At 36.4% G+C, this 23,971-nt stretch overlaps 1 protein-coding gene across 3 annotated transcripts in view; it reads right to left on the bottom strand.

The window, feature by feature from the left end:
- LOC108709162 (steryl-sulfatase) overlaps positions 1–23,971 on the bottom strand; it is a 66,830-nt gene that overhangs the window by 28,054 nt on the left and 14,805 nt on the right. For all 3 annotated transcript variants that reach the window (XM_018248770.2, XM_018248771.2, XM_018248769.2), the window contains 5 exons: positions 22,438–22,861; positions 17,843–17,979; positions 11,573–11,710; positions 10,581–10,740; positions 5,080–5,201 (listed from right to left, as the gene is read on the bottom strand). In XM_018248770.2, the coding sequence (XP_018104259.1) occupies positions 5,080–5,201; positions 10,581–10,740; positions 11,573–11,710; positions 17,843–17,979; positions 22,438–22,861 (981 nt within the window). The remainder of the gene's footprint in view (positions 1–5,079; positions 5,202–10,580; positions 10,741–11,572; positions 11,711–17,842; positions 17,980–22,437; positions 22,862–23,971) is intronic.

The following is a 23,971-nucleotide window of genomic DNA, read 5'->3' as shown; positions in this document are numbered from 1 at the left end:
TCCAATACTAAAAGAAAATGTATTTTTCCATCAGGACTTTTCAGCCACTTTGTAAAAGCTCTGGCCTTAGATAGTCCCCTCTATTATACTGCCCCTTTCAGAGAAGACCATGTTTTTAGGTGGCCATAGACTCAAAGATCCACTCGTTTGGCGACATCGCCAAACGAGCGGATCTTTCCCCGATATGTCACTAACGGGATGGCTATATCGGAGGTAATTCGAACGTTCGGCCGTATGGCTCCGATGGGTCGGTTAAAAATCAAGCCTTCCCGATCAATATCGTGGCCAGATATCGATCGGGAAGACCCATCGGAAGCCCCATACATGGGCAGATAAGCTGTCAAATTGGTCCAAACGACTGATATCGGCAGCTTTATCTGCCCGTGTATGGCCACCTTAAGTCTGTTTATTTAAAACACATTCTCCATTGAGGTTTCAGCAGTTTGACTAAGTAGCCCACCCATTAATCCCAACATATTGCAGGGTCTAGGGCAGGGGTTCCCATTTTTCCCGTGAGCCACGTGTACCATATTCAAATGTAAAAGAAACATTGGGGGGCAACACAAACATAAAGATAATTCCAGGGGGTGCCAGGCAATTTCGTAGAACCTATATGGACTGGCAGCCTACAAGAGGCCCTGTTTGACAGTACACCTAGTTTTTATGCAACTAAAACTTGCCTCCAAGCCAATAATTCAAAATTAAGCACATGATTTGAGGCCACTATTGCTCATAAGCCACTGGTTTGGAAAACACTGGTCTAGGATAACCAAGCTACCAACATACATATCCTCTGTCCAAAACTAAAATATGAAGTATTAATACTGAAATATGATATACTTTCTCCCCATCTATTTACCTCTTGATTTACCCTGTTGCATAAATGAAACTAATGGGGTAAGTATAGTGAGACACTGTATTCTAGACCTTAGATGTCTGTATTAGACACACCAGAGATGATTTTTTTGGAGGTAAGAGCACGTCTAGCTCAGATGTGTTCCAAGGATAATATTAAAGATATTTGTTCACAACTAATAGCCGGTCAAATTATTATTCATACCTTTACATATATAATGTCTTTAAAGAAAAATATACAATTATGTTTAAGTCATAAGAAAACTCCTAACCCCTGACATTTTTGCTTTTTAGATTCCTAATGAAAAACCATGGCAATGTTCTTGGTAGTGATTTATCTTTTATTTGCCCCTCAACTATACAGATTCATTAGCTCAATTGAATTGTCCTACTGTTGCCTGATGCTGCCAATTTGTATTGCTTCTTATGAATTATCTGAGTAACAGGCCAAATCAGTATGGGCATCTACTAATCTACACGAATACATGTTATTTCTTATCACATTAGTTAATGTCTGTCCAGTCAGAGAACATTATGAATTATTACAGAAATGCAATAACTTACTACATCAATATAAATCTTTGTCTGTTTGGTTACCACAATTTAAATACCCTGGGGCTAAATTTAAGTGCATATTTTGAGGCCAAAGCTACGAGATAAGAGAGCATTTTCAATACAACCTTAAGCAGAAACTCAATTTAGTCAATATACTTACACTGAGCAATGATGCGTCCTACAACAATTGGGTTCAAGAGTAAAGAAAGAGTTGCTGCATGTACTAAAACATGTGAATAATATTCTGGTTATGGGCGAAGAAAAGTTTGTTGATGCATCTTGTGTTTCACCAGAGGAATGAGCTATAAAAAGAGAACTGTGACTTTTTTTCCTATTATGAACTTTTATTAAATTTCCATAAAGATGCTAAAATAATAAAAAGGAAAAAATAAGTAGACAGCCTCCAACATATAGATACAATCATAAACATTCTGGACAAGTTGTGGTGGACAAGTTGTAGGTAGATCATTGTTATGGTGAGTTTGAGTGGGCAGAAGGCACAAGAACTGCCCATTGCTTTTTCTAGTCCATTATATGTTGCTGGTCTATTACCAACAATTAGATAATGATCTGTTTTTCACAGGGATGAGCAGGTTTCACTAGGTTTCTGCATTAAGACTTGCATCAAGAGATATTACCCATGTCTCAGGCTACTTTAGGGAGGCAAGGGTATCTCACTGTGTGAGGGAATGGATTTTTATGTAACAGGTTATGTACAAGAGAGAGCTTTATCCAGTTGAGTTGTATTGTTTTACTTTCTTCGGTTGTATTGAGGGAAAGGATGGCTAATACATTGGAGGTTATTGTAAAAAAGACATGTGAGTAATAGATATGGCACATACTGGGGAAGCTAAACTAGATATGGATCTAGGCCCATATTAGAAAATGGGGATCAAAATATGAATTGGGTTAGCCCAAAGAATAATAACGATGAAAAGTTAGAGCCTAAGGAGGACTAGTATATGCAAAACATTAATTCACTAATAAAGAGACTTGACGGATAAAACGAGTACGTTTTAATTAATTGCACTGGATAAACAAAATGCGATCATTGTATCTTAAACCATTGGTTCTGATGAAACACAACTGAATGACTTATGTCTGTTGGTGGTACATATTGGTGGCTATACCAAGGCAAAGGTTTAAAAGAAAATGATTGGGTATTTGTCTAAGCATTGAAACCCAGTATAAAGAAAGTAGTAATAGCAGCAATTAGTAATAAAGCTGTAGCAAGCTTGTAAGGGGTTTGCTGCAGATATCTTCACAAAAAGAGGTTCAGTAGTTTTTGCAAATAGATAAAGCCGCAAGTAGGAACACAGTTTTTACTTTAATGTGTAGCTTGTTAGGGTCACAACTAGTGATGGGCACATCTGTGCCAAACAATTAGCAACATGCAATGACGTCAATGGGCATCAAATTATTTTGATGCGGGCGTCAATACGCACGGCTATTTCGTCCAAATGCATTAAAGTTAATGGGCGTCCGAATAATTTTGACGCACGCCAATTTTGATGCACGTCAATTTTTTTTTTGGACACAGTGGATTTTTCACAGATGAATTGTCGTTGCTGTTTTGTGAATTAATTTGCGGAAATTTGCCGCAAATTCACGTCTGCTGAATTTATTCGCCCATCACTAGTCACAACTATATCTGTTATCATCAACCATACAGAAAAGATAAAAACTGGGCATGCAATAAAAAGCTTAGCAATAGTATTCCTAATACTTTTATCATTTAATTACATAGTCACTACAACATGTTAAATGATACAGTATTGATAAGCTTTTTATTGCATGCACAGTTTTTATCTTTTCTGTATGGTTGATGATAACAGATATAGTTGCATGTGGCTGGCTGCAAATTGCAGGGTCAAAGGAAACTATTCAAATTTATAGAACAATGAAAAGGGTCTGAATTCATAAACCAGGCATAGCCCCCAGGATTGCCAAAGGTTTGTTGTCAGGATTTATCAGATTTCAAAACCAGACCTGTGTGGTCTACATACCTCTGCTGTCATCATAGGGGCAGATTTATCAAAGGTCAAGGGGAATTTTCGAATGAAAAAAAAAAAAAAAATTATAGCTATTTTTTTGTGAACTTCTAACTAGGGAATAGTGCAAATTCGATTCGGATTTGAAAAAAATCAGAAAATTAGTATATCTAAATTTATCATGTACTGTCGCTTTAAAAATTAGACTAAAACCTGCCGAATTGCTGTTTTAGCCTATGGGGGACCTCCTAGAACCTATTTGGAGTCAATTGGTGGACTTTTTTTGGGAAAAACTTTGAATTGAATTAGATTGAATGCGCTATTCCTTCTATTCATATGATTCGAATTTGGCCGAAAAAAACGGATGGTCTTTTTTCATTTGAATTTCGAAGTTTTTTCAATTCGAAATTTGACCCTTGATAAATATGCCCCACAGTCTCCATCCTCAGCTTCACTAAGACAAGGTGTCTGTAAATCAGTTATCAAGGGACTATTTCAGTCAGTCTTTTCCTACTCCCCTTGCAAGACCATTGATCACTTTCCTTATTGTAGCTCCTGAGTTATTTAGTTTGTGTTCCTTAGTCCCTACCTTGTTCCTGTACTCCAGTCGCTGTTCCTTGCCTGTTGCTGTGGATCTCCCTGGTTTGACCTCTGGACTATTTTCATGGACTTGTGTCCTGCCACCTCCCTAAACCTCTCACCTGTTTCACTGACTGGTTTCTGTTTGACACCTACCCTGACCACTGGCTTGTTTTACACACTTGTCTCACTGGTTATTTCTTATTTTATTCTTCTGTTAAATTATTATTCATTAAAGCATTTATCTTGCTTCTAATATCCATTCTGCAAGCATCGTGTGTACACTGGGTTACCAAACACAAGGAGGCCCATTTACTATAGGTCCAATTTTAGTGGTTTCAGATGTTTTTGAAACCACAAAACTCTATTTCTCTAATATCAAGGAATCCCATGAAAGTTTAAGATCCGAAAGATGGAAGATGTGCTAAAAGCCTCTAAAAATTTCAGTTTTTTGTACAAAGTTTTTTTGTGGTTTTTACACTTAATAAATCTCAAATTAGTTGAGTTTTAACGAAATACAGAAAAGACACAACTTTTTAGAGATTCATGAAAAAAAATCAAATGTTAGCAAATAGGTCCCATAGGCTCATACCTGCCAGACATGTCTGTGGCCTTCTGTAACATCTGCATTGTCTTATTTGTATGGAATTATAATTTAATTCAAATGTTGTGTTTAATTAGGTTACCATACAGAAAATGTTAAAAAGCTTCAACATACAGTACACCAACTCCATATAAGTCTATACTTCACAGACTATTGGCATTTTATCTAGATTGCTAGACTCCCCCCAATCCCAACTGGAAGATCTGTATTAAGATACATTGACATTCAGTATAATGCAAAACATGAGGCAAGTTTTACCTATAGTATAAAAACCGAATCGGATCTCTCAATCACCACTAAAAGCTAAATACTTGCTATGGATTAAATAATTTGATTTTTTTTTTTCATGTTTGAGTTTTACCTGGATTATTATTTTTATGATTCTCTGGACATGAAATAATGTGTTTCAAAATGTACAGTACTTGAGCACTTGTGGGATGTGATCTCCTTTACATTGCATAAATATTTAAATGTTGCTTCTCATAGCTGACTTACTGTTTCTCTGGTTCCACCGTACGGCATTTAAATATGCATTACAGTAATGGAAAAGAAATTCCCTTTCAGATGTGGCACGTTCTCCTTGCATCAAAGGCATCAGATCATGTCCATCAATAATTCTGCACATGTAAGAAACCATAAGAGAATTCATCAGAAAAGCACTGTATATACCCACATAAAAACTGACTACCCAAGAAATATAAATAAACCCGCATGAAAACTGATAGCTTGCACATTTCACTATGTTTGTATGTTTGACTTTTTTCTGCTTTACAGCTCTTTAAAGGAATACTGTCATGGAAAAACATGTTTTTTTCTAAAACGCATCAGTTAATAGTGATACTCCAGCAGAATTCTGTACTGAAATCCATTTTTCAAAAGAGCAAACAGATTTTTTTATATTCAATTTTGAAATCTGACATGGGGCTAGACATATTGTCAATTTCCCAGCTGCCCCAAGTCATGTGACTTATGCTCTGATAAACTTTAGTCGCTCTTTACTGCAAGTTGGAGTGATAGCTCCCCCCTCCCTGCCCCCCCCAGCAGCCAAACAAAAGAACAATGGGAAGGTAACCAGATAACAGCTCCCTAACACAAGATAAAGTGCAGGCACAAGTCACATGACTAGGGCAGCTGGGAAACTGACAATATGTCTAGCCCCATGTCAGATTTCAAAATTGAATATAAAAAAATCTGTTTGCTCTTTTGACAATTGGATTTCAGTGCTTAATTCAGCTGGAATAGCACTTTTAACTGGTGTGTTGTTTTCCCGTGACAGTATCCCTTTGGTAATTTGTACAAAGAGGATATCACTGTGCAGCTCTGAATTAGGTGAGAAGGGGCTAATTGTAAAGGAAAATATAACAAAAATAATAAAAAAATCTTAATTATCAATTACTTCCTAAAATGAAAAATCTGGAATGTTTGGGACCTATAAAATTCCTGTATAATGAATCCTTCTATAATATGCAACTCCATGCCTTACAGGGGTTTTTCACATTTGGACAACTGGATTTGAGCAGCTTGTGTCATTAAAAACATTTTTCTAAATCAGCTTTATCGTTATTTTGTGCCATCTTCTTCTGACTCTTTGCAGTTTTCAAATAGGGACCACTGACCCCGGAAGCCAAACTATTGAACGAAAGCTGCTAAAGAATTTTTCACAGCCACTGACATCCAAGTAATTGCATTAAAATCACAGACGTTGCACTGAAATTTCATTTTTTTTGCAGCTTAGTGGGTCTTAGTTCCTTCATAAAAAATAATGTGACACACGTTGAAGGAAATGGAATGTTGATCCAGTTCATCCTTACAAAAATAAAAAAAAATGTTCCAAGATTAAACTGCCACGAAAGAAAAGCGTCAATTGAGCTAGTGCCTACGTTACATTGTTCGAAAGGAAAAGGCCTTTGTGCCCCTTGTAACAATAGTAAACAACTGGCAGTTGTACTGGTACTGTGCCAAAGCTGTTAAATCTCACCAGTTAGAACAAGCCTTTAGAGTGTTATTTGGAACAAGCCTTTAGAGAGAATTACTGCAACATCAAGTCTTAATGGTATAATTACTCTTTCATGCTTGAGAACGATGCTGTTGCTTGCACCTATATTTATAGAGAAGTAGCAGACTTTAATACTTTCCTAAACATCCAAAGAAAACTGTAGCACACCGATCAAACTTGTCTTGTGAAGAAAAGTGTTTTTATTGGCTCACGGCAGACATAAAGTTTGGCAACGTTTCGGGCCACGCAGGGCTTGATAAAGGGCCCTGCGTGGCCCGAAACGTTGCCAAACTTTATGTCTGCCGTGAGCCAATAAAAACACTTTTCTTCACAAGACAAGTTTGATCGGTGTGCTACAGTTTTCTTTGGATGTTCGAGTTATTTGGACCTTGAGCAGGAGGTCCTGTGGACTGTTTAGCACCCGGCACCCGAGAGGGTAATTACGTTCAGGTGAGCACTCTAATTCTGTGTTTAATACTTTCCTATGCATCAAGTCAGTTAATGCCAACACAGAACATTTAAAGGAGCCGATTCACCAAGCTCGAGTGAAGGATTCGAAGTAAAAAAACGTTGAATTTCGAAGTGTTTTTTTGGGCTACTTCGACCATCGAATGGGCTACTTCGACCTTCAACTACGACTTCGAATCGAAGGATTCAAACTAAAAATCGTTTGACTATTCAATAGTCGAAGTACTGTCTCTTTAAGAAAAAACTTCGACCCCCTAGTTCGACATCTAAAAGCTACCGAACTCAATGTTAGCCTATGGGGAATGATCAAAGGATTGGGGATGGGGATCAAAGGATTATTCCTTTGATCGTTCGATCGAACTATTTGCGCTAAAATCCTTCAACTTCGATATTCGAAGTCGAAGGATTTTAATTCCCAGTCGAATATCGAGGGTTAATTAACCCTCGATATTCGACCCTTGGTGAATCGGCCCCCAAGTGTGTTGTACTGGAGTAAGATTTAAGATGGCCATAGACGCAAAGATCTTATCGTACGAATCAAGGATTCGTACGTTTTTCGGACCGTGTGTGGAGAGTCCCGTCATTTTTCGTCTGGCGGAGATCGGACAGATTAAAAGATTTCTGTCGGCTGTGGGTAATTTCTCTGCGTGTATTGCCGATCATATGATTTTCAGTGGGAGACTGTCACCAGCTTTGGTCGGACATAACTTTCGTACGATAACTGTCAGGGGCAGAACATCAGCTGATCTGTTCTTTTACTACTTTATTTGATCTGAATGGTTAGTGACAGGTCGGGAGATGGGCGTCTATGGCCAAATTTAGAGTTCCTATGTAACTACTTCTTGCTCTTGGCACCTATGTGTAATCAACTATAACTTGAGAAGCATGAAAAAAACTGCAGTCTGTGGTATGAAGCAACAGACATAGTAACACTATGGGGATTATTTACTGTAATCTGATAATTCCGCATTACTTTATTAAAGCCACTTCCACCAAACTCCCATCCACATTTTTACCTTATTGATCAATACATTAACTAGAAAAAATCCAGTGGAGGAAAAGACTTTTGAATTGTATGTTTTTCAAATTTTATGCCTGAAAACTCCATCTTTTTCAGATTAACGCCCAAAAACCTTGATTTTTTTGGATTATTGTACAAAACGCAGCGCAGATCATGATATCTTTCAAATGTAGAAGGGACATCTGCCATTGACTTTTACATGACCTTGGCAGCTTTAAAATGGAGTATTTTTAATTAGGACGTTTAGCAGCCTTGGGGTTTAATAAATCTCAAAACATTTGAGTTTTTTCTCCGCATAAATGGTGTTTTCCCCTTTAAAAAAAACAGACTTTAGTAAATAATCCCCTTTTTCTTTGTGCAGCATAAAACAAAAAACAGGTGCAAACCGACATGTTTTCTGCACATTTTCTTTGGTCCAATACGTGAAGAATAGTGATGGGCGAATTTATTCGCCAGGCGTAAATTCACGGCGAATTTGCGCGATTCGCCACTGGCGAATAAATTCGCGAAACGGCAGCGAAAATTTGCTGACGAAAGTTCGCCGGCGTCAATTTTTTTTAAAAAAAAAACGGGCGTCGGCATCAAAAACGGGCGTCGGTGTTAAAAAAATGCGCGCCGGCGTCAAAAACGAGACGCCAGCGCAGTTTCGCGAATTTCGCCCATCACTAGTGAAGACACCTGCATAAACTGCACATTTTATAATCCGGCACTTGGTGCAAAGGGTAGCCAGTTGTACTTTTGTGCCACGTAGTACTCTTGCACTTGATGTTGGGGTCAGTGTAAATAACTCCTATAAATCAATATATATATATATATATATATATATATATATATATATATATATATATATATATATATATATATATATATATATATATATATATATATATATATATATATATATATATATATATATATATAGGCACCTTTATGGAAACATTGAATGCACACAACTTTTTTCAAGTTGGCAATTATTCTTTAAGGCAATAAGCAAATAAACATATTTTGTTTTCTCTCCTCTACAGAAAACTTTAAATAAATTATAGACACTGAAGTGGCTTCCAGTGCACTTGAAAAACAGTATATCAGATGGGACTCCAACCTTGCAAGACAATATGAAGGATCAGATTTATTAAGGGTCGAATAGTAAATTAAAATTCGAATTTTCACTTTTTTTTTTTTGGTGTAAATAATTCACACATTCAAATTTTAATTCCCCAATTGGAATGTAAATTCAAATGTGAAATGTATCACACACCTCAACCATGGAAACAGTTGTAAATCGAATATTCCCCACCTAAAATTTACCAAGTTCATTTACAAGTCAGTTGAACCATTTGAATATGTTAACTGCCTTCCTGACATTCAAATCATTTTCAGAGGAAAAACTCGATTTGAATTAGATTCACATTAGAATAAAATTTTTAGGTTGGGACTATTTGATCGAATATTAGACATTCTAATTTTTTCTTAAATAACCTCCCATCCGAGTCTTGTGCGTATATTCAAATTTATTAGAGTAAAAAAAAATTCACATAAATTCGAAATTTGACCTTTGATAAATATGCACATTCAAGTTACTCTGATACTGACAGTAACTTAACACTGAAATTGCAAAAAATAAATAAAATATCGAATACAAATGAGCTTCACTTCAAATAAAGAGGGTAATGCAAGTCAGGTTTTTAAATGCTTTGCCTTAATTTACAAATCTGGCTGACAGGAAGGTATACATTAAAAAGTTGCAAAAGTTGATCGAAGTTTAAACAACTTTTAAATAAGCCATTGATTTATACCTTTGTTGGAAATGTTCTGCAAGTTAAATGAAACATCGCTCTTTGAATCTTTTATACCACTAAAAAAAGAATTTGCTGGAAATAAGTTATGCACTGTATATCTTGATCTTAAACAATGATAACATTTAACTCATAATGGAAGATTTGTAATTCTAGATTTGTGATGGGCGAATTTGCGCGATTCACCGCCGGTGAATAATTTCGCGAAACACCCTCGAAAATTTGCTGGCAAAAATTTTCCCCTGTCAAAAATGGACGCCGGCGTCGGAAAAAATGAGGTGCCATTGACGTTTCGTGAATTTTTCACCGTTTAGCGAATATAGTCGGAAATTCGCAAATTTTTCGGCAGAAAGGCGCAAATTCGCCCATCACTATTCTAGATTATTATAAAACGTGTGTTAAAAAATGAAGGCTGCAACTCATTTGAAACATAAAAATACGAATAAATTATTTATTTTGAAACATAGTTAAATAAGCAAAAGCAAGCGTGCAACAGTAGATGTGCAGCTATTTCAAATAAAATCCTTTCCATTATTTCATGATTGTAGTTTCCACAAAGAGAAGATATTAATTGATCAGGAAGGAAAGAAAACAGTAATGAACTATTGCAGCTTTCCATCAACTTTATCTAGAATACAAAAGGAAAAGGTTGGACCTTTTGACTTGGGAAGATATTTTGACAATTCTGCAATAATACTATAACAAAGTTAAGTACCTATCTTGTGGAAGAGGAGAACCAGCAAGTTTGAGAACCGTGGGAAAAATATCCATGTTGCTTGTTGGTTCATTAATTACCATTCCAGATTCTAACATCCCAGGCCAACGGAAAAGCCCTGGAACTCGTATACCTCCTTCCCACGAAGTAGATTTTCCTCCTTAAATTGCAAATTACGAGTTATTATTGTTGTGCCAAAGTCAAGTCTACCAATATAAAATAAAATTTAAGTGGATTGGCAAGAATAGAATATCGAACATTTAAGTCATGTCCTGGGATTCAGGTAGAGTCACACATACAAATTTCACCATTATTCCTATTTTCAAATTTACATTTCTCAAAATAGAATAATCGAGATTTAAGCACAAAACTTAAAAACTTAAATAAATGGCAGCAAAAACCAGGCGGATTTATGTAGAAGTGAATGGGAGGTGTAATTTTCAAATTTAAGCTATTTTCATATTCGACTAGTTGAAATGATCATTAGATTGTGTTTTCACAGTTTTTTTAGTAGTTGTTCTTGAATTTAAGTGATCTAGTTTTTGAGATTCAATGATGCAATCAAGATTATTTTTTTTAATTGTAAAAAAATGTAACATGGTAAGGGTCTCTGTTTTTAGGGTCTCTGTGTCTGCAGCTCTACTATTTCTGCAAGTGGGAAGCTGGTAAACTATATCTGCCACCATTATTCCTTTATTCATAGAAAGTACACCTGGTATCATTAAATAACTTAAAAAATTTAAAGAATAAATTGTCTGAACTTTACGTGAAGAAACAGACAAAAATGTAAGCGGATATATTTTTGTACAATTTACTTTGTAACAAACACAAAACAGGTAAATATTAATTTTTACTCCACACTACCAAAAGTTTTGCTACATTGCTAAGTTTATGTAGAAAAATGAGTGGCTTTGTGAACTGGATAAACATTGCTCTTTATAAAAGAAGCCTAGGTAAGTTATTCCTTCTTACAATGTTTTGAATTCAGTTACCTTTATAGATCCCATTACAGCCTCCATGTACTTCGCCAGAGGAGGAGATTTCTTCTAAATGTGCACCATTATCTGATGTGAAGTAAACAACTGTTTTATTTTGAAGGTGGCTTCTGTCTAATTCATTCAAAAGTTCTCCTGAAAAAAATTAATAAATAGCATGCATCTATTTTAAATATGAATTTAAATATAAAAAAATTGCATTCCAACTATAAACTACCGCTCACTGACTGCATGTACCACATGTCAAAGTACAGTACCACAGAATATCTCTACTAGCAGAAATGATTTAGCAGGATACTATCATAACTACAATATTTTGTCATTTTAAGGTCAAATTTAACACACCTTAAAAAAATCTATAGCCCTCAACCTGGGAAAATAAAAATTTTATATGAATCTGTAAAAGATGATTAAAACATCATGCATTTAGAATTTATTTTAATTAACAAATTAATTAATGTCTCCAATAAATGAATGTTAAGTTTAATAAGATGGTCTGTCTTATTTTCTGTACATGGGCTATTCACTTTAGAAAGCCCAATATGGTGGAACATTTTTTTCTGGTTGACTTTTAAAGGGAAAACACAATCTTGATTTTTTTTTGTGATTTATTAAATTCAGATGATGTTAAAAGTCTGAATAAAAAAGTACTCCAACTCAGACCTGCTGTGATCATGTAGAAGTCAATGGCAGATGTTCCATTGACATTTTGAAGCTATCCTAACCTGCGCTGGGTTTTGCATAATAATTTAAAGATTTTGTAGTTTTTAGACATCAAATCCAAAAAATCTTGATTTTATCAAGTCTTTTCCTATATAAGAAATTGTCATGAAAATGTACTCATAAATACAGATTTTCATAACCCCCCAACAGCCTTATTTATTAAAGGTTGGATTTTAATAGTTTAAAGGTTTTTGAAACCATGACTGAACTCGCAATAATCTGCACATTAATTTAATACCATGGTTACCTATAACTGCCCTTCTTTCATGTAAAATTCAAAAATTCATCAGAGTCAATGACATGTTTATTCTCAAGCCAAGTTCATGAGTCAATGGATTTTTTTAAGTGCCAAATGCATTGGAGTCTATGGGCATTTTTTTCACACATTTTCTCTTGTACTAAAAAAACTTTTTTTTTTTTTTTTACAATTTAATAAAATGCATTGTGATATTATAGCATCTAATCTATATCAGCTGAAAAAACACAGTCATGCCTACTAATAATGATCCCAGTCCAAAACTGGAATTGATTAAAATAAAGCTTAGTAGGTGTGTGCCTACAACATATACAGTATGCGGATCCCATTTCCAAAGAATATGGACTTTCTTTTTTTCTAAAGAAAGCTTTTTTACAATTTATATTACAATTTATATTAATTTTCAGTGTTTTGATTGAACTTATACCATATGACACATCAACACCTCTGGCAAGTATGCCATCGGTACAAAAAATCAACTGAAAAGGAAGGAATTGACTTCTTGTAGTGCAGAAAAAGAAACCACACTTTGATTTCCCCTTCAGAGAATCACACTTTGGCAAACATACAGTAAACATGGCTGTTGAAGGTAACATTAAAAGAAAATGCACTTTTCAGCAACTTTTAAACATACATAAAGTAAAGATTTTTTAAAAAATTTATTTAAAAAAAGACTTTTTAAAATTTGTGACTGTTGATCGAGCACCTACACATTGTAAGACACGCTGGGAGATTCCCCTGGTCTTTTACCTCCCGGCGCGTCTTCTGGTGTGCAGGCTATAACTTCCAGGTTTTTCGGCTGACCGCAAATGACGCTGGCGTCTTGATGTCATGTTTCGCCGCAGGATTTGAATTTTTGGTGCCAAATCCTCTTTAAAAAGCCATTTCTCCATTTTGACAGTGCCCAAGCTGGCTTCTGTTTACAGATCCTGCCAAAGCATTGCTCTGTGTTTGAATTCCTGTTTTTTTGACTCCTGCCTGATTATTGACTTAGATTCCTGCCGCCTGCCTTGACCCTTTCGCCTGATCTTCGACTATGTTTTTCCCTAATTATTTGTTATTTACTGTGTAACCTGGTCCTGTTTGTCACATTTAACTTGAATGGTTGCCCCATGGCTACCCACCAGTAGTGATGGGCGAATTTGCGCCGTTTCGCTTCGCCGAAAAATTCGCGAATTTCGCGCGAAATTCGCGAAACGGCTAAAAATTCGCGAAACGGCGCCGGCGTCTCGTTTTTGACGCCGGCGCCCGTTTTTGACGCCGGCGCCCGTTTTTTTCGACGCCGGCGCCCGTTTTTGGCGCCGGCGTCCGTTTTTCGAAAAAAATGTTTTTGACGCCGGCGAATTTTTGCCGCGAATTTTCGCGGGCGTTTCGCGAATTTATTCGCTGGCGGCGAAACGCGCAAATTCGCCGCGAATTCGCGCCTGGCGAATAAATTCGCCCATCACTACCCACCAGCTCCTTTACATAAACTGAGTGTTGTCTCTGAGGCAAACACACATTTTGTTACCAGTGTTTGAGATTTAGCACCCTCCTTAACCCTCTAAATTGGTCACTATTACCTACGGCTGTTTATTCAGAACCTCCCTTCCCATGTCCACTCTTTCCACTTATAGGAGAATCTAAGGACACCCCTAGGAACCCTCTAGAGGTGCCCCACACCCCTTCCAAACTGAACATGCAGCTTTAACTTTTCAAGGCTAAAAAAGTTAAAGCAGCACAAAAAGTCAGCTTCAATTTGTCATTCTCCTATGAGGAGATCACAGTGAAGAAGACTGAAAGCAGTGTCCACCAACCCTCCTGTTCTAGTCTATTCAGTCAGAAAAGAAAACAGATATCAGGAATAGCCTCCCAGTGGAGAGGGAAAAAGATTTATCTGGAGGGGAACTAGGGATAGTTTCTTTTTCAATGAATGCATTCACAAATGAGGCGACATGCATGTTCAGTCCAGCTAAATAGCTCTATGTACTAGTGATGGGCGAATTTGTGGGCGTTCGTTTTTTTCGACGCGAATGGGCGAAAAAATTTTTTGATGCCGGCGAATTTTTTCGGGTGAATTTTCGCGGGCGTTTTGCAAATTTATTTGCTGCCGGCGAATCGCGCAAATACGCCGCGAATTCGCGCCTGGCGAATAAATTCGCCCCTCACTACTATTTACCTACATGCTTCCTAGAAGTCATTAAACTTTGATGCATTTGTTCTATTTTTGTCTTATCACCGCTGTCTCCATTTTTTGTTTGTACAGTATCTGTATATTAATATGTAAGAACAAAATCAATATTTAAGGTTCGCTCCGATTATTTCAACTGTGTGTACATGTTTCATTATGTTAAACGTTTTAATAATTGCTCTACAAATACCGTGTGTTGGATAATATTCACAACATAACTCCTCCAGCGAAGGCCTGTCATTAACCCTTTTATGCATGAAAGACTTGAAATTGCAAAGCTTCCATGCAGAGTAATTATTCATAGATCTAGCATTTTTGCCATCTTCTTAAGAATATCCTTTTACCTGCACATCGGCATGGCACTAAGCAATCCAATTTGGCGGCACGTCAGTCAAATTTAGAGTTCAGATCTTGATTTCATCACTAGTTCATTCATATTTCCCTGCATTATCAGCAGTGTCATCTGCTTTCAGACAAGGTCAAAATACTTTCATTTCTCTCCTTATATCAGAACTTTATCATTTGTACTAGCTGAGCTTTTAACTGCACCTTTTATAACAAATGCTAAAAAGCTACTAAAATTACATTATAGATGTGATATGTTTTAATTGTTATTTTAAATAATATGCTGCAACCTGGAGATAAAAATGTGGTGCTTATTTAACAAAAAGTATTATTACTATCTATGTGGTATTATCTGTGTTTTAGGTTTCCATACCTGATATTTCTATGCCATCAGATTATACCAATAACAAGTAGTCATTCAACTTCTCTGCCCTCAGCTCCACTACTTGTAACTTCCCTTTCTCTTTCTTGTTTGACACACTTAGGGGTAAATTTACCTGGGGCCGAATATCGAGGGTTAATTAACACTCGATATTCGACTGCCGAATTGAAATCCTTCGTCTTCGAATATGGAAGTCGAAGGATTTAGCGCAATTCTTTCGATCAAATGATCAAAGGAATAATCGTTCGAACGATTCGAACGATTTTAATCCATCGATCGAAGGATTATCCTTTGATCAGAAAAACCTTAAAAGCCTATGGGGACCTTCCCCATAGGATAACATTGGCCTCGGTAGGTTTTAGGTGGCGAACTAGTTTCTTTTTTTTAAAGAGACAGTACTTCAACTATTGAATGGTCTAATTTGAGAACGATTTTTAGTTCGAATTGTTCGATTCAAAGTCGAAGGTCATAGTTGAAGGTCGAAGTAGCCCATTCGATGGTTGAAGTAGCCAAAAAAAAACCATTCAAAATTAGAAGTTTTTTTCCTCTATTTTCCTCTATTCCTTCACTCCATTGGTCACCTCCATTCCTTAACCTTGTAGGATATGTATTTTATATTTATTTTATCTACTACCCTTTTGTATCCCTCCAATACAATAACTTTTCCTTTGTCCATTTGTCTTTCCTTATACATTTTATTTTTATTCTCCAGTCCTACAATTTTTCATTTTATTTTTTCTTCCATAAGGTTTTTAAATTCAGTTCTTTCAACGCTAATCAACATATGTTTTATACTTAATTTAAAAAATGTGTCCTTTTCTATTACCCTCTGCCCTTTTCATAGCACCATCTACTTAAAGGAGAAGGGAAGTTGTTTACCACTTGGGGATGCCAAATGTTAGGCACCCCCAAGTGAATGTAGTCACTTACCTGAAACCCCGGGCTGGTGCTCCCATCAGCATAAAACTGCACCAGCCTGGGGTTATACCTGGAGCAGAACGGAGTGATCCTCTTCCAGCTTCTTCAAATTTCCCGGGGCAGACACATGCACAGTAGAACGAAAAGCTGAACTTTAACTAAAAAGTCGGCTATTTTGTTCAACTGCACATGCATCTGCCCCGGGAAATTTGAAGAAAGAAGAAGCCAGAAGAGGATCACTCCATGATACTCACTGGTATAACCCCAGACAGGTACAGTTTTCTGATGATAGGAGCAAATGACTTTCCTACTCCTTTAAGGGAAAACAAGACTAATTTACTGAGGTGGTGCAAAAAGTTCTTCTCTTCAGGCCAGGGAAAAATACACCAGCCTGAGGATCTTTCTAAAAAAGTGCCATAGCACCATCTAATTGCTATTCACTGGGATCCCTGATAAAGGCTTCAGCTTGTGTAGTAAAGTCTTATTTCCAATTCTTGTTTACTCTGTTGGGATTTCTGGAAACTGGAAGTAAGATGGCATTTTGAGCTTGTTTAGTAAGGTTGGCTGGTGTATTTTTTCTGCCCCAGATAAAAACTTGGCGATTTTTCTTGTACTCAGTTCTTTGGGGAAATTAATGTTTGGAATTAATAACAACATTAAGGGGCCGATTCATTAACTTCGAGTGAAGGATTCGAAGTTAAAAAACTTCCAATTTCGAAGTATGTTTTTGGGCTACTTCAACCATCGAATGGGCTACTACGACCTTCGACTACAACTTCGAATCAAAGGATTCAAAGTAAAAATCGTTCGACTATTCAACCATTCGATAGTCGAAGTACTGTCTCTTTAAAAAAAACTTCGACCCCCTAGTTCGCCATCTAAAAGCTACTGAAGTCAATGTTAGGATTGCGATATTCGAAGTCGAAGGATTTTAATTCCTAGTCGAATATCGAGGGTTAATTAACCCTCGATATTCGACCCTTAGTGAATTGGCCCCTAAGACTGTTTTAGTTTGTATTTCCCTCTTTGCTGTTGGATGGAAAAATAAGGAGAAAGGCATCATTAAATATAGAAGAGGTGTTTGCTTCTAAAATAATCTCCATTTATTTCTTGAGATTGAATTATTGTTTTATTGGTGCACTGAGGATTAATCCATTCGATATGCAGAAGAGCACAGATTTTGCTGGACATCAACCTCACTGAATCTAGGGATAGGTTTTCAACTAGAGACATTCTTTATATTCTAAAGAGCCCACACCTCACTGCCAAGCAGACACATGGGAGGTAAATATATTCATTTTGGAGTCTCCATTCTTCAGCGATTCACATGGAAATACTGATCAAAACTATTTATTTTTTTACATCTAAGGTTTTTTTTAAGCACTTAAAATGTACCTGGGCAATTAAAGTCGCCTTGGGAAAAAAAAATACAATTAGTACCTTTGGAGGCAAAAGTCTTGTACAGTTTCTTACCTACACTCCAGTCAACTTCTTCAGTTGCATCACCATATATCCCATGATTACTTTTTCCTATGAAATCCTGAGAAGCATAAAGAGCTGTGTGGACCTGAACATAGGACACAAATAGAAGGAATGGAGTATCTTTGTTGCTGTAAGAAAAATAAAAAATGTTACATATTTACCTTAACATAAAGTACACATTATTCCAGATTGAAAATACATACGCTCAATTAATTTATTTAAAAAATATATAAAATAAAAGCTAAATATTTCTTAAGACATCATATCAAGGACCTGAAAACTTTTCCATTTCGAATTGAAAACAAAATAGTTGTCAACAATAAAATAGTAACATATATAATTGCCATCACCTTTATACTATTTTGGACTGTGCAATTTATTTTTGACAAGTTGGTAAATGTCAAATTGCTTTTTATTCATTTTGCCAAAAACTTTTTTTTTTAGTCTTCCATAGAAAATAATGTTTTTCACCAGTTCTGTAGCTGAGAAACATTTTTATTTGCAGCCTGGAAAGATCAAAACTAGAATCGTAGGTCGTAGGAATAGTGAAAAATCCTTCGACTTCGATATTCGAAGTCGAAGGATTTTACTTCGACGGTCGAATATCGAGGATTAATTAACCCTCGATATTCGACCCGAAGGTAAATGTGCCCGTTAAGGTATGAGACTGGCAGGTAGTCATCTAAAGGTATGTGCTGTATAACCCAGGTTTACATGTTGGCAGTGTCGGACTGGGATACCAGGGGCCCACCCAAAAACCTTAGACCAGGGGCCCACCAAGAAAATTTAGACCAGGGGCTCACTGTCAGTACTATTATTCTTCCTCTCCTAGCTCAACCTCTATTTATAGTTTTACATACTATAATCTATTATTCCATCTATTTAGCCTCTTTTTTCTCATAGAAATAGGGAATGGCAATGAAATAGGCCAAATCTGTAGCAGCACAAGGGCCCACTGACACCTGGGCCCACCGGGAGTTTTCCTGGTATCCCTGTGGGCCAGTCTGACACTGCATGTTGGTGGCCTGATAAATAGCATAATCCATGTTATTTTGGAAGCAAAGTGATTAAATGGAAAACAAAAAAATGAATAAAATAGCAGATACAGTGTAAGGTGGAATTGAATAGGCTAGTCCTTTAGCAGGTAGCAAACTAGAGCAAATCCATGTAGCAGACACTGGTCGAGATGGGTGGCAGCAAACTTTAGTCAGTAGAGAAAGGTCAACCCAGAAAATTAGATAATCAAGGACAAAGATACAGGCTAGGTAGAAACACTAAAGTCAATGAGAGACAGGAAGGCTCTCGTTTAAATACATCCCTGATGTAAATACAGGCACCTGGCCTTAATCAGACTGGAGGAGAAGACTGTAAAGATGGCAGAGGTAATTTATGCTTATGTGGATTATGGTCAGCAGTAAACTTCAAACCCTCCCCAGTGGTTTATCGGGGTAAAGCACAAGAAAACCATGAAAACCACCATACAGACCCAAGTTCTAATCCTGACAGTAATACAACCTCTTGCTCCATTGTGAGGTGATGAATTCTGGAACTTAAAGTCTCTCTACCTCCTCTACTGGGTGGTGCACAATCGCTGGAAAACAAAGGGACTTCAAGTCCCAGAATCCCTCCCTTCACAATTGGAGTGATTTTGTGCAGGGCTGGACTACCAGAAGGGCTGCTGCAATATGCCATAGACAATCATTGGTTATTGGAACTATGGGGAGCTTTTTGGCCCTTGTGTACTTGAAATGTCAAGGCCTATTTTGAATCTGAGTCTGAACTTAGTTCTAAGTGTTCCAAGTGTTGGGAACTGGCTTTTTCTTTGAGTATGTGGAATCAGGTATGTGGGGGGGGGGTCATCTTTCTTTTAAAGTTATAGCAGTTACTATACTTGTCCTGCAGAGTATAGTAGTATAGAAGTACTACTATACTGCAAAGTATAGTAGTTGGCCATGTGACATCTCTGCCCAGTTTAAGAGCCATAGGACCAGAGTGGGTAAGATAATTGGTAAGTAATACTTCCATTTAGGGTAGACCTTCCCTTCTGCATTCACACCTGACCAGATTGTACCATTTTTGCAGTTCCAGAAGTAAGCATGTATATGGTCTGTTTTATTCTAGGTAATGCAAATGATTTACAATGATACTTGCAGCATTTTTATTAACTGGTGTCATGTTTTAGGTACAAATGTCATTATTATATTATAATTCTTTATTAAACAGTACATTGATCATGCCTGTCCACAACTCATGGTTTTATAGCTCCTTATAACCAGTTAAAGGTCTTTGACTTTGAAAAAGTATCTTTTTAAATAGGAAAGTGCAAGATAAATGCTTTGTTAATTCTAAAGGTTAAGTATGGCATTAACTGACCTTTATAAAGTCTGTGAATTAGGACATTTATTAGCAGGACCTAAGTAATAAATGCATTAAAACTTAAAGTACATTAATTACTATCTATTCACATTTTATCTTATTGTAAAACTGCTAGTGACTAATTTAATGGATGTTGCATGCTTCAGTAATTACAAGCAGTATAACCAATAACTATCCTGCCAATCATAAAATTCCGCTCTGAAAAGACTTCAAACAGCTGCATTGCAGGGGATTTAATTTTTTTTAACTATGAATTGCTTAGAGAAGGAACAATGGAAAAAAAAAAAAGTATATTGATTTTTTTTCTTTTCCTTGAGACAGCGAAAAAAAAAAAAAAAAAGCCTAATCTATTAACAATTAAGGCGCAGAGAAAATTGCTCACTTAATTTCAGTGGTCATTGTACTGTGTGCATCTTCAACTGAATTTAACAGACTGATGTCTTTGTGTTGTGCTTTTCTTATGTGTTTTGACCACATTCAAATTAGAATATAACAATATATGCCCTGCTGTAAAACATTAGGGGGCACATTTACTTAGTTCGAGGGAAGGAATAGAATAAAAAAAAAACTTCGAATTTCGAATGATTTTTTTGGCTGCTTCGACCATCGACTTGGCTACTTCGAATCAAACGATTCAAACTAAAAATAGTTAGACTATTCGACCATTCGATAGTCGAAGTACTGTCTCTTTAAAAAAAAACTTCGACCCCCTACTTCGGCAAGTAAAACCTACCGAGGTGCAATGTTACGCTATGGGGAAGGTCCCCATAGGCTTCCTAACAATTTTCTGATCGAAGGAAAATCTTTCGAACTATGGATTAAAATCCTTTGAATCTTTCGATTCGAAGGATTTAATCGAAGGATTTTTCCTACGATCGTACGATAAATCCTTCGACTTCGATATTCGAAGTCGAAGGATTTTACTTCGACGGTCGAATATCGAGGGTTAATTAACCCTCAATATTCGACCCTAAGTAAATGTGCCCCGAGGAGTATAAAACATATAAACCCACAAGGCCTCAGGTTTAAAATAATTTTGACTCGCGCCATTTTTTATACTCACAACTATTTTGTCCAAATGCATTAAAGTCAATGGGCATCCAAATAATTTTGACGAGCACCAATTTAATGTGCGCAATTTTATGTTTTGTTAGCGTATTTTTTCGCCAATTAACTTTCACCGCAGTTTTGCAGATGTATTCGCTGGTGGCAAAACATGGAAATTTTCTGTGAATTCGTGCCTGGATTTATTCGCCCATCACTAGTTGTTAATGATTTTAGGAATTTTTTCAATAAATTGATATTACAGCTAATTATGAACCAAAGTCATATTAAAAAAAAAAAAAAGTAGTTCCCTCTTATACTGTAGATCCAACTGAGTAACAGTGTCAAAGATAAGTTGGGAATTACAATTCAACATTTCCACACAAAGGTTATGTACACTGTAGCTGGATTTGTGTTTCTTAAATCAACAGTGACACTATTATATGTAGAGCAATTCAGGGTAACCTGATATTGTTCTGACTACTTGCAAGTCTCCCACAACTCAGTAACATTCTATTGCCAACTCAGATCAAATGTGCTAAATACTAATGGTTGAAAGCTCAGTTAACTGGAAACCCTGAGCATGTGCTGTACTAATCGGAAGAAAAGAGCTACTGGGGGTATCTTTGAAAGACTGCGATTTTTACTGCTAAAGGACTGTGGTCATCTTGGGCTGGTACAGAACCCCAAATCATAAGGGCTCATTTACAGCTACAAGTACAGTTGTGTTCCTGCATGTAAAACTCTGTTCATTAACTATACAGGCATCAAACACACTCCCATATATTTTAGTTAGGCACCAATCAGTTCTTCTTGCCTCCTATTGAAAATCACCACCACCTCTGATAGCTCAAGGGTTCCCTCAGTAACCTCCAACAATAGGTGCATCTGTCACAATGGGAATGTCCCCATGTGCTAATGGGAAGCATCGGCAGACAGTGTCTTCTTTCTACACAGACTGACTTTAATCTGAAGTGATTTGCAGTAGAATCTTTTGAAATTGTCTGGTATTAGACCTTCCAGAAGACAATGTATCATCAGTTCCTTCAGAACCAACTGCCCAATGCTACTTTTCCCTGTATGACTAAAGTTTGAGGTAAAATGAAGAGACAGATGTTTAATAAGGGAAAATGCATTTGAAACAAAAAAAAACCAAAATTATTTACCTTTTAATATACTGTAAAGCTTCTCTTGTAATTCTCTGTGTAAGATTATCAAACACTAAAGGCTGTTGAATAATCTTATCGTTTCGCATTAAAACGCAATTCAAGTACTGGAAATTCCAAAAAAAGAATATCACTGCACCCAACAAAAGAGAGGTCACGGAAACAATGTAAAAGATCAGCTTCCAAGGAACGTTGAGCAGCCCACTGTAAGAAATTAGAACTAATGTGAACAGTGCTAGAAATGAAATCTGAAACGTTGCCTGGATATATTTTGCAGCTCCTGCAACGAATACACTTCCATGTCCCGGGATGCAGTCTCTGAGGTTTGTATTTGTAATCCCGTAGAAATAATCAAATCCGTGGCTACGAGGGTGATGGCAAAAATCATCACTTTTTTCACAATTCAGTCCAAGATGCCATTTACCTACATGCACGGAATAAATGAAAATACAATTATAACTTATCTGCAGACCATTTTTATTCATTACAACTATTAAGCTGACTGTCCATTAGTCATTAGCCACTGAAGTGAAGTCTTAAATGTTCTTTTCTTTTGAGTAAAATTAAAGAAATTAACTGTAAAATGTAAGCAGACGACAAACTAATGGATAAATATTTGAACAGATAATGAGTTACTTTTGTTTGGTTTCAGTAAAGGGGAAGTTATACGCCTGAATATTGCAAGTCTATCTTAAATTATATCCCAGAAAACAGCCCATAGTTTTATATAATTAAAATATTTCATAAATAAATCTATATGTATATTTTTCTAACAGTGCCATTGGATAGTGCCGTGTTGAATTTTAAGAACTAAAACTTGTCTGAGGTTGAGTCTTTTACTCCATTGGTAAAATCTGGTAGATGCAGATTTCAGGGGACCAGTGTTTCATATTTGATCCATCCCCTCACCACCTTGGCAAATACTTGTAAAAGTAAAGGGGTCAATATAGAATTTATACAGCTAAATGAATGTTGGCAATCCTACCACTAGTGACAGATGCAAAGATAAGGGTTTGAGGATGACCCCTCAAATTAAAATGTTTTTATTTAGCCAAATCTAACCAGACACAGGACTGGGAATATCAAAACAACACCTTCATCCCTCCTAATCGCCCAGTAACTCCCCCTAAAGAACTGAAAATCTTTGTGTATTGGCATTTTAACCATTGAAAGAAAAAATCCTTGGATATATTGTATAAACAAAAAGGGTTTTTAGAGTCCACATATTCCCATTTACTGTCACATTTTTTGTTCCTGATCTACACAAACATTTTTTTTACATAATGAGAGAATATGTAATATCAAGCAAGTTTCCAATAATAATTAAAATGCAATGGATAAAAAATGCATTTATAATTGACAACATCTCTTTATCAGTTCTCTTTCTGGTCTGTTACATCTGTAAATATTGTTATAATAAATGTATATTGCTTTTGGGTGTAGGATCCCTTTAAAGAACGTGCAATTCCCATTTGAATGTGATTTAAGAGGTTTTTTTTTTTATTCCAGTTCATTTATGATCTCAAATGAGATG

This window comes from Xenopus laevis, chromosome 2S (genome assembly GCF_017654675.1).
Source record: "Xenopus laevis strain J_2021 chromosome 2S, Xenopus_laevis_v10.1, whole genome shotgun sequence".
In the NCBI taxonomy this organism is placed as follows: Eukaryota; Metazoa; Chordata; class Amphibia; order Anura; family Pipidae; genus Xenopus; species Xenopus laevis.
This window is presented reverse-complemented; position numbering and strand designations above follow the sequence as displayed.